The sequence below is a fragment of the Egretta garzetta genome, unplaced genomic scaffold, assembly GCF_000687185.1.
Source record: "Egretta garzetta isolate BGI_Z169 unplaced genomic scaffold, ASM68718v1 scaffold474, whole genome shotgun sequence".
NCBI lineage: Eukaryota > Metazoa > Chordata > Aves > Pelecaniformes > Ardeidae > Egretta > Egretta garzetta.
The window spans coordinates 763238-776856 of record NW_009259524.1 but is presented as its reverse complement, the minus strand read 5'-3'; the positions used below and the strand labels follow the sequence as shown (position 1 = coordinate 776856).

Genomic DNA, 13619 nt, shown 5'->3' with positions numbered 1-13619 from the left:
AAAGATTTCTTTACTGCCAAGGTGTGAAAAGTAATTAGAATGTATCACTGGGTGCTGGGTGTAAGCAATTATCTATGAATATATAAAGGCTCTATTTTTCTCAACAAACAGGCAACATTGTTATAATTATTTAAAATGAAAAAGAAAGTCAGTGACTCAGACATGGAGAGATTGGGCGGATAACTTTATTAGTTCCTAGTCTAAGGTCTGTAGTGCAGATGCTAATCTAGTATCAAGAATGCATTAAAATAAAGTACAAAATATGGGAAAAGAGAACTCCATTTACCCTGTAAGGCTGGTGCTGTACATGAGTTTGGCTTTTCTGCTCAAGGCCAGCTCTTTTCAACTTTCAGCCTCAACTCCGGCTGTTAAAGAACACTTGGAAAGAGGAGTGCTAAGCGCCGCCTTTCTTGCTCGATGCAGGATCCAACTGGATCACATTCCTTCTATCGAATATGCTGAGTTTCGGGAAGTTCTGCAAAAGTGAATAATCAATTTCATTTTTGTTTGCATTTGGTTTTTGAAACTTTCTTTAATGTTCTTGCTTTGTCTAGTAAATTGAATTTGTAAGCAGGAATTTGCCAATGCAGAATGGAGTCTGATAAAATACTGGCACTGTGCAACCTAATCCGAAGGGTTGATTTTTATTTGATTTTTTTTTTTTGGAGTATTTTTAAACATTTGCTGTGCAACTGTATTTATTAACAATAAGAAAGCAAAAGGGACAAATACTGCTGTCTGTGGTTTTACTGCTTTTTCCTCATCAGCTGGTCTGGCTGCTGTGTTAAGTGTCATGTTGCCCAATATTAAGTAGAGCCATTCCAGCTGAACTGTATGTCATAAGTCCTGTATGATAGGGGATATTGAGTCTTCTGTAATGCAGGTGATATTGGAATGTCTGCCTTCCAAGCAGAAATATGAGTTCTGGCCCTGCTGCCTCCAAGGGGGTCCTGCTATTCAAGGCAGATGATATGTGAATAATCCAGTGTCCCAGAGTAGCATAGATTTCATCAAGTAGTATATCAAATTCAGCATGTATGTTGTGAATGCATACAACTGAGCAAGAGGGCAAATACCGGTATCTCTCCTAAAATGCAGTTTGTTCTCACCAGTTGTAAGATTTTTCTGGGTTTAGTCCATTCATCTGTTTTCTTGATAGGCTGACAGTAATGATTGTCAAAATTACTATTGCAAATAATGCGCTCCTGTGTTAGGAAGACCAATGCTGCACACGGCAACAAATAATGGCAGTGGCTCTCAAGGAACATGGACCCTGGGGAGGCCTGGACCATGCTTTACACCATCAGGTATTCCAAGAAAAGTCAGAGTAGCAGAATCTGGAGTAAAATTATGACTTTAAAGTTATGATATGACTCAAAACAAAGTGAGCAAATTGGGATTCTGAGGCAATCCAAAAGTTTCTCGTATCGCAGTAAGCATGGTTATATCAAATTTTATTCTATACTTTGTAATTTGATGATAACTCCTTCAAGATAAGGTAAAAACTTATAATTTGCAGTACATGCCTGTGCCTTCCATCCCTGGTCTGCCATCATCAAAACAAAGTCATTCTGACAATCTAAATTCAGTCTTTCCTCTGTGTGGAATGATTATAGGGGAATTTAGAAAAATGCTATCTAGTGGTACCCACCAGTGGATCAGTATTAACATTTACATTTGCATTTGAAGCTAATTTTCAAAGTATTTCTCTTAATTTTCTAGGAAGATACCTGTCAAGTTAGCAATTAAACTGTAATTTGGTCACTGAGGTGTTTACACGGATTAATAGATCTCTCTCGTAAGCGTATGCTCCTGGGTTTGAAATAATAGCTATACTGCGTGGTAGCATGACCCCACTTGAGTTTCACACACACATGCACAAAATCAAATTCCATCACATTTTAATGCAAATTTTACCTTTGCAAATGATGGCCTGAAAAGAATGAGTTTCCATGGTAACCTTAGGGAACACATAACCTGTTTATCATAACTTCTCCATGAAGCAAGACAGGGGGTGGGGAACATGCTTTGATGTCAGCTATATTTTTCTGTAGACAGCATTCTGCTGTAGCACGTATAGAGAATTTACCAAAATGCTCCTCTACTGTCCTAAATAAACTTTTTTCCCTTTCTTAGAAACAGAAGCGGTCATACGGAATAACATAGGAGGGAACTGCAGTAGGCAGTATTCAAAATCATTAACTGACCTTTCAGCTCCTGTCTTTAGTTTGACAACTAGGTCAACATTTTGAAAGACCAATCACAAATTAAGACTTAAAAAATGGATCTCTTCCATCACTTTTTCTCTCCTTGCTTTCCCTCCATGCTTTACGTTTGGCCTTCAGGTATCCCTGCTGCCTTTCAAAGGCACTTTAAGTTTTTTGTTTTCTTGTTCTTCCACTTCACTGCGGAAAGTACTGTTTGAAAAATGCCTTGAAATATCTCTGAACTCCTACATTGTGGAGCTACCACCGAAAAGAATATATTGATTATACTTCACATTCAGTGCTGACTTTCAGAGTTGAGGTGGTGGCTTCTGGAGCTGCCATTAGTGAGGAGCGAGTTTGATGGCTGCAAGCATCTGCAAGGTTGTATTTTTCCTGCAGATGCACAGTAACTCCTGGCTAAAGGAAAGTATGTCTGCAACTTTTTTTTAAGGTCATTAGGAGTAAGGAACAGATGTTGAGGTTTTTCAGAATGCTGCTTTGAAGTGCCATTTAGGAGTCAACTGACAAGACTGACCCTATAGGCAGTGATTTTTGGGACTGGAACACAGAGGAACCATTGCCCACAGTTACCCATCTGGTATCCATCTGGTACCAGCAAACAACAGACAGTACCAAATCACAGAGAAACTGTACCAACTGCTAAATTGGTATCAGCAAGCAAAGAAGGTCGCCACCCAACAGCAGTTGCAAGCAGGAGAAACAATGTCTGTAACATTTACAGACTGGTATCTGAAGATCCGGAGGAACCTGATGCCATAGCATATGGAAAGCAATTCCTCTCTCTAAGCCTGCTTATGCTGATGTTGTTTGCTCAGTATTAATCCAGGTTTGGGATTTTTTTTTTTTTTTTTTTTTTGTTAACATTATTGAATTTGCAGCGTGGAGAGCTTTTGTCATGATGCCATTGAGAAAGCGCCTCTCTTTAGTGGCATCTATGTTTAACAGGATTAAGGTGGATTTAATACCCTGTGCTACAGACTAACCATTCAAATTCTAGGAATAGTGTTCCAGAGTGGTGTCAAATCACAATGGAAGGAGTTGAGGTTAACTTTTAACTCCGTGACGATTCACTCTTTGCTGGTTTTCTTTGATGTGAAGTATTCTGGGGGGGGAGCTATGGCAGGGGGTTGTTTCCCAATTTTATTGCTTTCTTCCTCTACTTCCCTTTATTCATTTTCCCTCTTCTTCCTCCTTTTCTTCTCTTGAAGCAGTGTGCTGGTTTGCACAGTAGCTAAGTGTTTAGAATGTAATAATACAACAGTGAGAGATTTACTGCCTCTAGGCGCTACCCCTTCTACTCTTGAGGACCTCCAGCAAGGCATGATTTTATAGACAATGAAAGGCTCGCTCTCCCCTGTGAAGCCGCCTGCCTGCAGGAAGCTTTTCACTGTCTATTTCCACTACTTGCTCTACAATTGAGTTCTATGCCCTGCTATTTCCCCCTCCCCTCCCTCTTTCCTTCCCTGACATACACATGCATATACCCCCCACATACACATTCAGCACCAACACCAGATGTAGGTAGATGCAACAAAATAGCGCTATCTCGATGCGTGCGTTAAAAACCTGAAAAATAGCCCACACGTTTTCGTTTTGCCATTCTCATCATAAATGGAAATATTGATCTGTCCCCTGTTTGCTTTCCAGGTACTGACACTGTCATTTCATTTTCCCTAAAAAGAACACAAGCTCATAGCTGGGCTGCAAAAGCATGGCCATTACACCCTGGCATTGGTGCCAAGAACTCTGCTGACTTAGCTAGAGAAAGATGCTGAAAGCCCCTGACTTTGAGAGAAAATTCAATTCAATTTACTTCATACAGCATCTCTCATGAAGTATTTCAAAATGCCTTATATCAGGAGATAACATAATGAGAAAATGCTTTAGAGAACTGGGTATTCAGATAGCAAGACAAAATGATACACAACAATAAACTGGAGTAAAAGAAAAGACGACTGTCATTTAAAAGCAGTAATCATCTGGATAAGTAGTCTTGTAAACTAATTACAGTGAGAAGAGAAGCAAAGAATGCAAGACTGGGAGGAACAAGAAGCAGCTTAGTTTCAAACAGGCTACGGCAGAGGACTGGTTTCATGGGGGGAAGGAATTGTGCACAGTATTGTAGAACTATGGGAGATCGGCTTTAGAAATGTATTCACATGTATGTATTGTGTATGCTGTATACTGCATCCCAAGTGTGTCTCAGTAACAAGTTAAGTTATTCTCACTAGTGGCTGGGAAGAGATTGGCCTGGTTCAGTGGAAGAGCAATTGAAATGCCCCCTTGTAGTTGGGGAAGAATCAATGCTGATGGGTGCTGGGGGTTATTTGTTTTGCTGCTTTTAAGTTTTGCTCTCATCTCAAGGGCCTCTGCTTGCCTTTAGTCTGAGAATAGGTTTGTGAGTGAGGGTGTCGCAAATCTGGTGCTCATTAAAGACAATTAAGAGGTAGAATTAACCAAAACATATTATACAACTAATGGAAAAAGAAGCCACCCACAGAGACGGACACAGGCCAGGAAATGATCTCATTTTGCACGGTCACAGGAAACCATAGTCCTCCAGCACCAGGGATCGGGGGATCGTGGAGCTAGGGTTCAGAAAGCAGAATATTATCTTTGTGGGGCTGTGCAAAAACGCTTTGCAGTTTTGGCTTCACCTCCATCTTTGCTATTTTCTCTCTGCTTAGTGTTGTAAGATACAGCAAATGCTGAGAGCTTGTTTTCTACTAAGCTAAGGCAATTGCCATGTTTTTAAACTGTTACGGGAACAGCCTGTTTCCCTTTTAAAGTTCCCATCTGTGTTTGTATTTCCCTCAGTCTATTGCCTTTATAGAGAATTTTCCGCTCTCTCTAAATCTAAACCATTAGTTTCACCTCCCTGAACAAGAGGTAGGAGGAAAAGTAAATCCTGAGATAATCAGCCCTGCTTAATTCCAGCATGGAGCACTGCTGTCATCAGTGTTCCTGGTATTCTTTGCATAGGGAGAAGGGACAACGACTGTAAGTATGTACATTTATGTTTGTGCGCGTATATATGTGTACATATGTGGATATATGTGGATGGAGAGAGAGAGCGAAGGGAGTATTTAATTGCCTAGCAGTCTGACCAACCAAGTAGTGTTCTGATTGCATAGAGCTGATTTTCTAAGTGAAAATTTTCCAAACTACTCACCAGCAAAACCAAGATCATCAGTGACTCTGGAGTGTGCATCTGTGCTTCTTACAGGGTAGAGGAAGGATGGTTTGATTACTATCTCCTTTTTCCTTTAGACAAGGATGTTTTTCTCACCCAAGGGAAATGCATTCTAGCAGCATGAACATAACTATTAATCAACACTTAAGCGATAATCAGTGAATGAAAAATGATGACCAGAAACTGAAAATGTACTTGCATAGCTACTTTGGCGCTTTTCCTTTGAGATCATGCCCTTGCATTTTAACATGAACAATTCTTATAAAATTAGTGCTGATATATTCCAAAAGGTGGTGATTTAAAAAGCCAGCACTTATTTTTCGCTTTAAAAAAGAAATACTAACAGTGAATGATACATTAAGATCTGCATAAGTAATGTTATAAAGCTACCTCAGTGGTCTCTGAGATAGATCCTCAATCGATGTGAACCAGTAATATCTTACCAGGTTACTTCAAAGATGGAGATGCTGAGATCATCATCACTAGAAGGCTGTGTTCAAATGTGTGAAGACGTGTTCAGGATACAGAGAAATAAATGTTCTTCCTGTGTATTTCCACCCAAAAAAGAGATATATAGCCACTGAGAGATGCAGGTGTATGTCAGCTTTGGGAATGCCTCCAAGAGGAATCAAATGCTATTGAAATTAAAACAAACCACCCTCATCAGTATTTAGCATGCTTTCCTGAATCAGGGCCAAGGTATGTGGTAGCACTCAGCAGAAATCAGGGCTGTGAGACTCTGCTAGGAGTGCAGCGATACCTTCCTTTAGCTCTTCAAGATGTTTTTTGACAAACTTTGTCACAGTTCGAATAGCATCAAGTGTTCTTTGGAATAATCTCAAAACCAGACTAGTATAAAACGCTTAAAGTGAGCATATGCTTAACAAAAAGAAGGCTCAACGTTCTCTGTGACTGAGCCTAGAAAACAGAACTTTAAGAGTCTATGAGACCGTGACTTGGTGATTGGGCTGGAACAGGCACTTGTAGCCATCTGTTGATTCACCTTCCCAAATTATTTACCCTGTATTTTCTGTTGACAAGAAAATGAAAAAGTTTAAATTAGTTGCCAGACTACCCAAAACAAACTTTGAAGGCATCAGACCGTAATCTGAGAACCTCTAATAATTACACTCCCAAGATGTCTGTAAAATGGAGTGGGAACGGAAATGCAAGGTTTCTCAGGACCTGCTGGGAAGATACAGCTTCTTCTCTTGCTATTGAAAACTGTCCTGTGAGCAAGTTTGTAACAGGGGAGTTGAATGTGCTCTCTTTCCACTGGTGGAGGTGGTTTTGAGAGTTCCTATGGATCATCTTGGTTTGCCATTGCAGCCGCTTAGCAAAGAAAAGCATCACTAAGAATTTCAAAAAGCAGTATTAAAGGTGCTGTCTTATATCCAAACAATGGTAAAGCAGTACCGATGGGCTCATATAACATTAGACTCTTCTTTGAGGACTGCTTCTGTCATTAAAATCAATGCAACTTAATTAAAGCAAATTATAGATAGATACATCTATAAATAAGATATTAAAGTGTGCTGCTGAATATGATAATTGCTGCATATTTAGCAATCAGCGTGTGTGTTCTGCTTTTGCCAGGAGGGATTTCTTTCAGTGGAATCAATGGAGCTTTATTAAAAACCATCCAAATTAGAGGGAGAAATGATGAGTGTTATAATAACGCAAAATCACTGTTTCAACTTTCATTGCAAAACCAGGAAAGCAAAATACATCCCTCTTTGTGTATGTAAGGAAAACATCAGGAAAATTCTTTTGAGTCATGGACACTGGTAGAATTTTTAATTTTTACCTTTTGATGCAAAACGTAAAAAAGCTGGATGGAGGAAAACATGTTTTCTGTGAAAATGTTGGAGGTCTTGGAGGGTGGGATAATTAGGATATCACAGTGGTAAGGAATTAAGAAGACCCCTTCAATCAACTGCCTCCATTTCACATGGAACATCCACTTCACTGCCTAACATACCCCACCTCTGTTCTAAGAGCTAAGGGAAGGGTTAGTGAGTCAAATCAGGCTCTTAAATTTCCCTTGCAGTCCCTAGAACCAGGCAGACTGTTGAAATGCAAAAAATGAGATGGGTGAATTTTGGTGCTTCACCTGTGTATGAAACATTGAGACTGGGGTGGGGAACAAATCCACTTTTACCTCTCTCAGCTTTTCTTCAGTTTTCACTTAATTGAAAACAAAAACCAACTGTGTCTCAGCAGAGGGGAGACCTGAAGGTTAAAGGGCAAATTCCGTTATACCATGGCTCTTTTTGGCGTGCTGAATCTCAACCCATGTGATTAGAAACGCTCACAGACAAAAGAAGAGCTTTGAGAAGAGAGGTCAAACCAGCATCTGAATCAAGTCCTTTAACAGATGATCACAAGACTATTGAAAAATGTACTAAGCAATGCAGCACTACTATGTGCCATGTTTATACACAGACTTCCAGGCAGAAAGCAGAACTGGGTGACATTTTCAAAGCACTTGGGTGGTGGCAGAGCCCACGCTTCACTCTGCAGCCTTCCCAGGATGGCTCCTGTCTTACCCTGCATGTCAGTCATATAAAATACAAAGGTACAAAGCATCACACCTTTTTTTATGGGGAGAAAACCACAATGCACAAGCTCAAGTGACTTTCCAGGGCGTACACAGCAAATAAGTGAAAAAGTTGGAGTCCCAGGACTTGAATCTTCATAAGCTCTTCCTGATTTCACATAATTTTAACTAAGTCAGGCGTGATTCAAGTGGAGTCAGCAGTGTTTGCACTGGGTTCACAAAAGTATAGCTAAAACCACATCAGCATTGATGAAGTTACGCTATTGCTACTTATCCAGTGGGCAGCACACACTCATTTTCCTTCTGATCTTAATGATAATTGAAATGTTTGGAGGAGGGTTATTGTTCAGAAGTGGGGAAAACGGAGGGTTAAAAAGAAAAATTAAAAGGGCAAGGGAGATGTTTAGCATATAAGTGAAAAATGAATAAGCCTGAATGCAACACCTGCTGTGCATTATTCCTTTTTAAGAGTGTGAAACTTCTGACTCGGAGCTGTGGTTTTTGTATAGCTAGTTAATAAGCTTTAAACAAGTTTTTTAACAAACTGCTCTCTGCAAAGACAAAGTTTTCTGTATGCAGTTCTAAATAAAATACCTGCAGGAGAGGGAGTGGTTACTGTGGCTTTCTGAGACAGCCACCCTGAAAATGGCTCTGCATCGCTTTTTTCCTTATGAGCAACACCCAAGGTCTCGGGTCTTCAGCCGGCCAACTTCACTCGGGATGGACCTGGAGCAGGGAGCTCAGGTGGGAATTGGTGAGAGGAGGTGGAGCCCCACAAAACCACACTGTCCTGCCGAATGCGTCTCCACTGCTAGGGGCAAGGAGTTGCTGCTGGCTTCCCTTTGCAGTGTGGTAGCTCTCCCCTCAAGTTGTGTGTGAATGCACAAGAAAAAGTTGATTCTGGCTTCATGAAGCTTAAACTTTAAAAAAAGATCATTATAGCTGTTATTGTTCATACCACAATGGGTGTCCAACCCCAAACACCTTGATCCGTATGAAAGGGGCAAGAGAGGCTTTCCTGCCAGCGGCTAGACTTTTAGCCTTTAACAAATGCTCCAGGAAGAAGGCAGTGTAAGGCAGGTGAGGAGGAATGAAATGCTGTGTCTCCCAGGAAAAAACACGGCCTCTTTGCACTTTTCTGCACAGTTTTCAAGGTAGTCTCAAGCTTCAGGATGAAGTAAATCCTTTCTCTGCTCTTAAAGGATTGTTCTTGTGCAGCCCCAGAATTTTCCTGTAGGCAAATCCGAGACTTATTTCAGGATAGCTACCTGCAGGTATACTCTACTTATGGCTTATAAATTATTTGCAAATATTTGAATGCTCTGAGATAATGGGTTTTGGCTTGATCTACATGTGCACATTCACATCACCTTTTTTATCCTTTTTCCTGGGAAGTTTTCCTAGGGAGAACTGGCACATTAGAGATATTTGCTGCTAGCTTATCACTTCCATGTGTTGGAAAACTCCTCAAAGTGCCCTGCAGTTACTGTATTTGCCAGGGACATAGCTTGCACTGACCCCTGCACAGCTTTCGTTTTCTCTTTTTCGTTACAGTCGCTTCCCCTTTCTGTCTTGGATCTGCATGTGGAACTATGAATCTTTGTACAGTTTTCTGTCTTGAAACAAATGTGGATTCCATTTGTCCAGGGGAGCGGAGGGAGCCTGAGCCTGCGCCCATTCTTCTCTGCCTTTTGGCTCTTCATGTTGGTCCCCTGCCAAGGGCTAAGGGCTCAGAGAGAGGAGATCAGCAGACAGTGCCCACACTGCTCTCCAGCCTGCGCATCCCCCAGCCTGGTCCTGTCGCTGGGGACTGGCAGGGGTTTAATTAAAGATGCAGAGGTGTCGTAGGGTTTTTTCTGAAGCAATGTATTTCTATAGCTATTCTGTTTGCTACTGGAAATTATTGGTTAAAAAAAAAAAGAGAGACTTAAACAAGGAAAATGTTACTAGCTATGTAGAAGCCAGAAGCTTTCTGGCACACACAGGATCCTGACCATGGAGGCATTGAGTTAGATGGATGCGATGTCCTGCCCATTTGTCTGGTACCTTGTCTTCAAGTGTGGCCACTGCTACATGCTTCAGAGAATTCATCGGGATTCTCCAAGGGGCAATTAGGAGAATGACCTGCTGGTACAGGGGTTTCTGCCTGCTCTCCCTTTCAGGGAACGGCTGGCTCTTCGAGGCTTTACTCTCTTCAACCTGTCAAAGGCTTTACTGTCTTCTGCTAGCCTGGTGTTAGTTGTTTTGATTCATACGTGTGCCCAGTTTATTATTTTTTTGTTCTACAAAGGGCTTGGCCACACAGATACTTTGCAACGGCTAAGTTTTCATGAATTGTTTGTTGTTGGTTTTTGATACAGATAGCATTTCCTTTCCTCAGTATAAGCATGCTGCTCTTTTAATTGCACTGATGGGATGATGGCTGTTTCGGTGTTTATCTCTACCCCGTTATTTTTACATATTCATGTTTTGCTTGTTAGTTGAGGCCGCTCTAGACTAAGAGATGATCTCTTCATAATGATGGCTCTTATTTAAGTTGATGTCGTTAATTTAAACCCTAAAAATACAGGAGCGTGTTTTGGATCATTCTTTCTGTTGTTCATTACCATACATTTGTGAAATGTGTATTTCATCTGCTGTCACGTTCTCTCTTTACTGATTGGGGTGTTGGTCTCAAAAGCTCTTCCAGCCGCCTCCAGTACGGACTCAGCTAATTAATGCACCTTCTGTCAGCTCCCGCACCTCGCTGGTCACCTCGTGGTCAGCATCCATTTGGCTTTGCTAGGACCTCCAGGTTTTAATCCTTTTTATTAAGGTTATTGTTTGCTTACCTAAATATTTTGTGATTATTAACTACGTGGTTAACACCTCCACACCTGTACTGAGGGCCAGCTGCGTACGTCCTGCTTTGGGGAAGGAGGAGAAGCTGGAATATTTTGATCTTGTTAATTAGTACCTTTCACACCAATTTTTAGCTTAGTTTATTGTAAAAGACAGCAAGGAACCCTTTGCTTTGACTCCCTCTGAAACATAAGTAACTTTTACGAGGGAGGGGTTTCCATTTTCGCAGTTTCTCTCGTGGTTGGGGTAGTATTTTATTCCAGGCACCATTTTGCTGGTGGCTGAGTGATGATACATTTTTACTGTCGCGTGGACAGATGGAGAAGGGAAAGGAGAAGAAATGGCTGAGTCTTTAATTAGTCGTGCAGAGCCAGAGCATGCTTTTCCAGTGCGTCGGGGGTTTTATATAGGGTGTGGAGACTCTGCCACTCGATGGATCCAAATTAGCAAAATTGTGTATCCACCGCCAGGGTGTTTCTATGGCAACTGTCTCTCAAATCATATATACAAACAGACCTGGCGGGGGGTATCGCCTTCTATTTGGTCTGTAGGAAACCATAGGAAAAGGGGTGTTTCCAGGCTGCAAAAAGGCCTTGTCATGTAAATATTTTTTACTTTCTGGTGACTGCTATGAGTTTGGGGATCCTGCTCGGTGCTGGCTCAATTCGGAATCTGTTCATGTTATTGCCCACTGACTGGCTGCTGTTACTCCTGCTAGGTGGGAGAGTGATCACCAGGAAACTTGCACAGGGTTGCGAATGCGCAGTTACCAAGTGCATCCTTTAGCTCATAAATATTTTGCCGCTGCACGTAATTAATAGCCTATCTGCAGCCACGCAGGTAGACTGTATACTACGTGGCTTTTGTGCTGAGTGAACCAAATTATACATTCATTTCTTTTCCCCCTCATTCTTCACAAAACAGCAGAAGTCTGGATGCTCTTCTCTCACCAGCATACCTGGTGAATTAAGAGAAATTATCAACTTGATCAAATTAGCAGTGTGAGAAGAGCCAAAGTGGCTGTGACTCTCTGCCTAAGTGACTATAAATTCTCTCTACGTGTCACTTTTTCTGGTGGAAAAAAATGAATGAATGATCCATTTAGCCTACTGCCCTCTTTTTGAAATGTAGGGCAATTATTGTTATTTTTTGCTTGTCCAAAGTGAGGCACTGCTAAAGCATGGGTCATTTCAAATCAGAGGTGGTTATTTCTGTGGCCAGCAGTTCCGTGAGGACTCCTTTCTGTTTTGAGTCAGATAAAGGGGAGTTATCAAGAGGCCTGTGCTAAATTTTTTTCGCTTATGAGTATCTTGGATGTTCAATGAGTGGCAAGGTGCATAACAGTATGTGTCTAGAATAATTCCTAAGCTTGCCTAGTAGCTCCAAGGGATCGTGCCTCTCTTTGCCTTGGACTCGGCTTATGTAATGGGCCCACGAGAGACTGTGCACAGAAATGCTATGTAAAGGGAGGTAAGACTTACTACACCTGAGTGCACAACCTTTCCCATGGTGGAATAGAAGCTTATACATCTCTTCAGTGAAAATGGCATATTGTGCATAAATTACAGGACTGACAGAAATGTGCTCTAACCTGTAGAATGTGAAAAACATGTTAATTTTTGTTTGTTTTCTCCTCTTACAATCAGGCATTTGCTGAAAGCTTGGTGTGATTTATTCTTTTCTTTTTAATGAATTGTTAAAAATGTTTGAAAAGGCATTAAATCTTTCTTTCTGCTATTAATCTGTAAAAGGGGAAGGGGATTTTAAATGGCCTCTTAGTATATTGCTTTATAAAACTGCTGATTCTAGCAGCACCGGAATAGGAATACATACTAATGTAGGAAACACTGAAGGCAGTCAGAGCCTCCTGCATTTATGGAGGAAAAGACTAATAGCTCCATTTTAACAAGGCTCTTAACACTTTGGGCCATCAGCAGGCATTGAGTGAGTGAAATTGGGAGAGCTCCTGTGTGCTAAAAGCATTGAAGTTCACCGTTTTGTACCCCAGTTGGAGCCTTCCTGATAGAATTGTGCTCTCCAGCCAACTCCGGTTGCCATCTTGAAAACAAACCAAGTAGCGAGCTGGCATTTTGATGGAGTGCACTAATGCTTCACTTTTGAAATGGCACCAGAGCATGATAAATGCACTTAACTCCCAGCTGGATACTTAGCTTTGCAGTGGCATTAGGGAAAGTTTCTGGATTTCTGTTAAGAATGAAAGCAACGCGTGTTTATATCGTGTTTTATACTTGAGCAAAACACACAAGTGGAGAAAAACCAGCAAAGTTGGTACTAAGATGCTCGCTTTGATTCAACTAGTTATGCCACTGGAGTCAGAAGGGGTGTGCTTAATTAGATTACGTCCTCATGTTACTGAATTCTAGGAGGAGGGCCAGCCAGGGAAGGAGAGAGAGTATCCCAGCTAGCATGCAGGCGAGGAAAAGGCTCCGAAGATTGTACCTGTTCTGAGCAGCTCTTTGATATGAAAGCCTTTCTTGTTAGCAGTGATAAGATTTTGTATGGGATTTGGAGCTTCTTTGAGCCCCTGCCTTTCTTTTGTTGATTTTGGCATGTTGCAGCATCATGTGTTCTCTGGTTATCGTTCTGAGAGGCATTGTTAGTAGCTGGGCTGCATAATTGATCTTCATCTCTAATTACTCTCCTCTCCACAGGTGCCTGGAAAAGGTCCAGATGGGAGCTCGTACAATCTTCACTTCGAGGGGATGGAAAGGCAGTATGCGTCCCTACCCAGGTACGGCACCCTGCCTTGTACACACACGGTCTGATTCACTCTCCC

At 41.4% G+C, this 13619-nt stretch overlaps 1 protein-coding gene across 1 annotated transcript in view; it reads left to right on the top strand.

Moving 5' to 3' along the window:
* Nucleotides 1-13619, top strand: part of PARD3B (par-3 family cell polarity regulator beta) — a 397127-nt gene that overhangs the window by 356103 nt on the left and 27405 nt on the right. The window contains exon 22 of the mRNA XM_035893042.1: nucleotides 13495-13574. Coding sequence (XP_035748935.1) covers nucleotides 13495-13574 — 80 coding nt within the window. The remainder of the gene's footprint in view (nucleotides 1-13494; nucleotides 13575-13619) is intronic.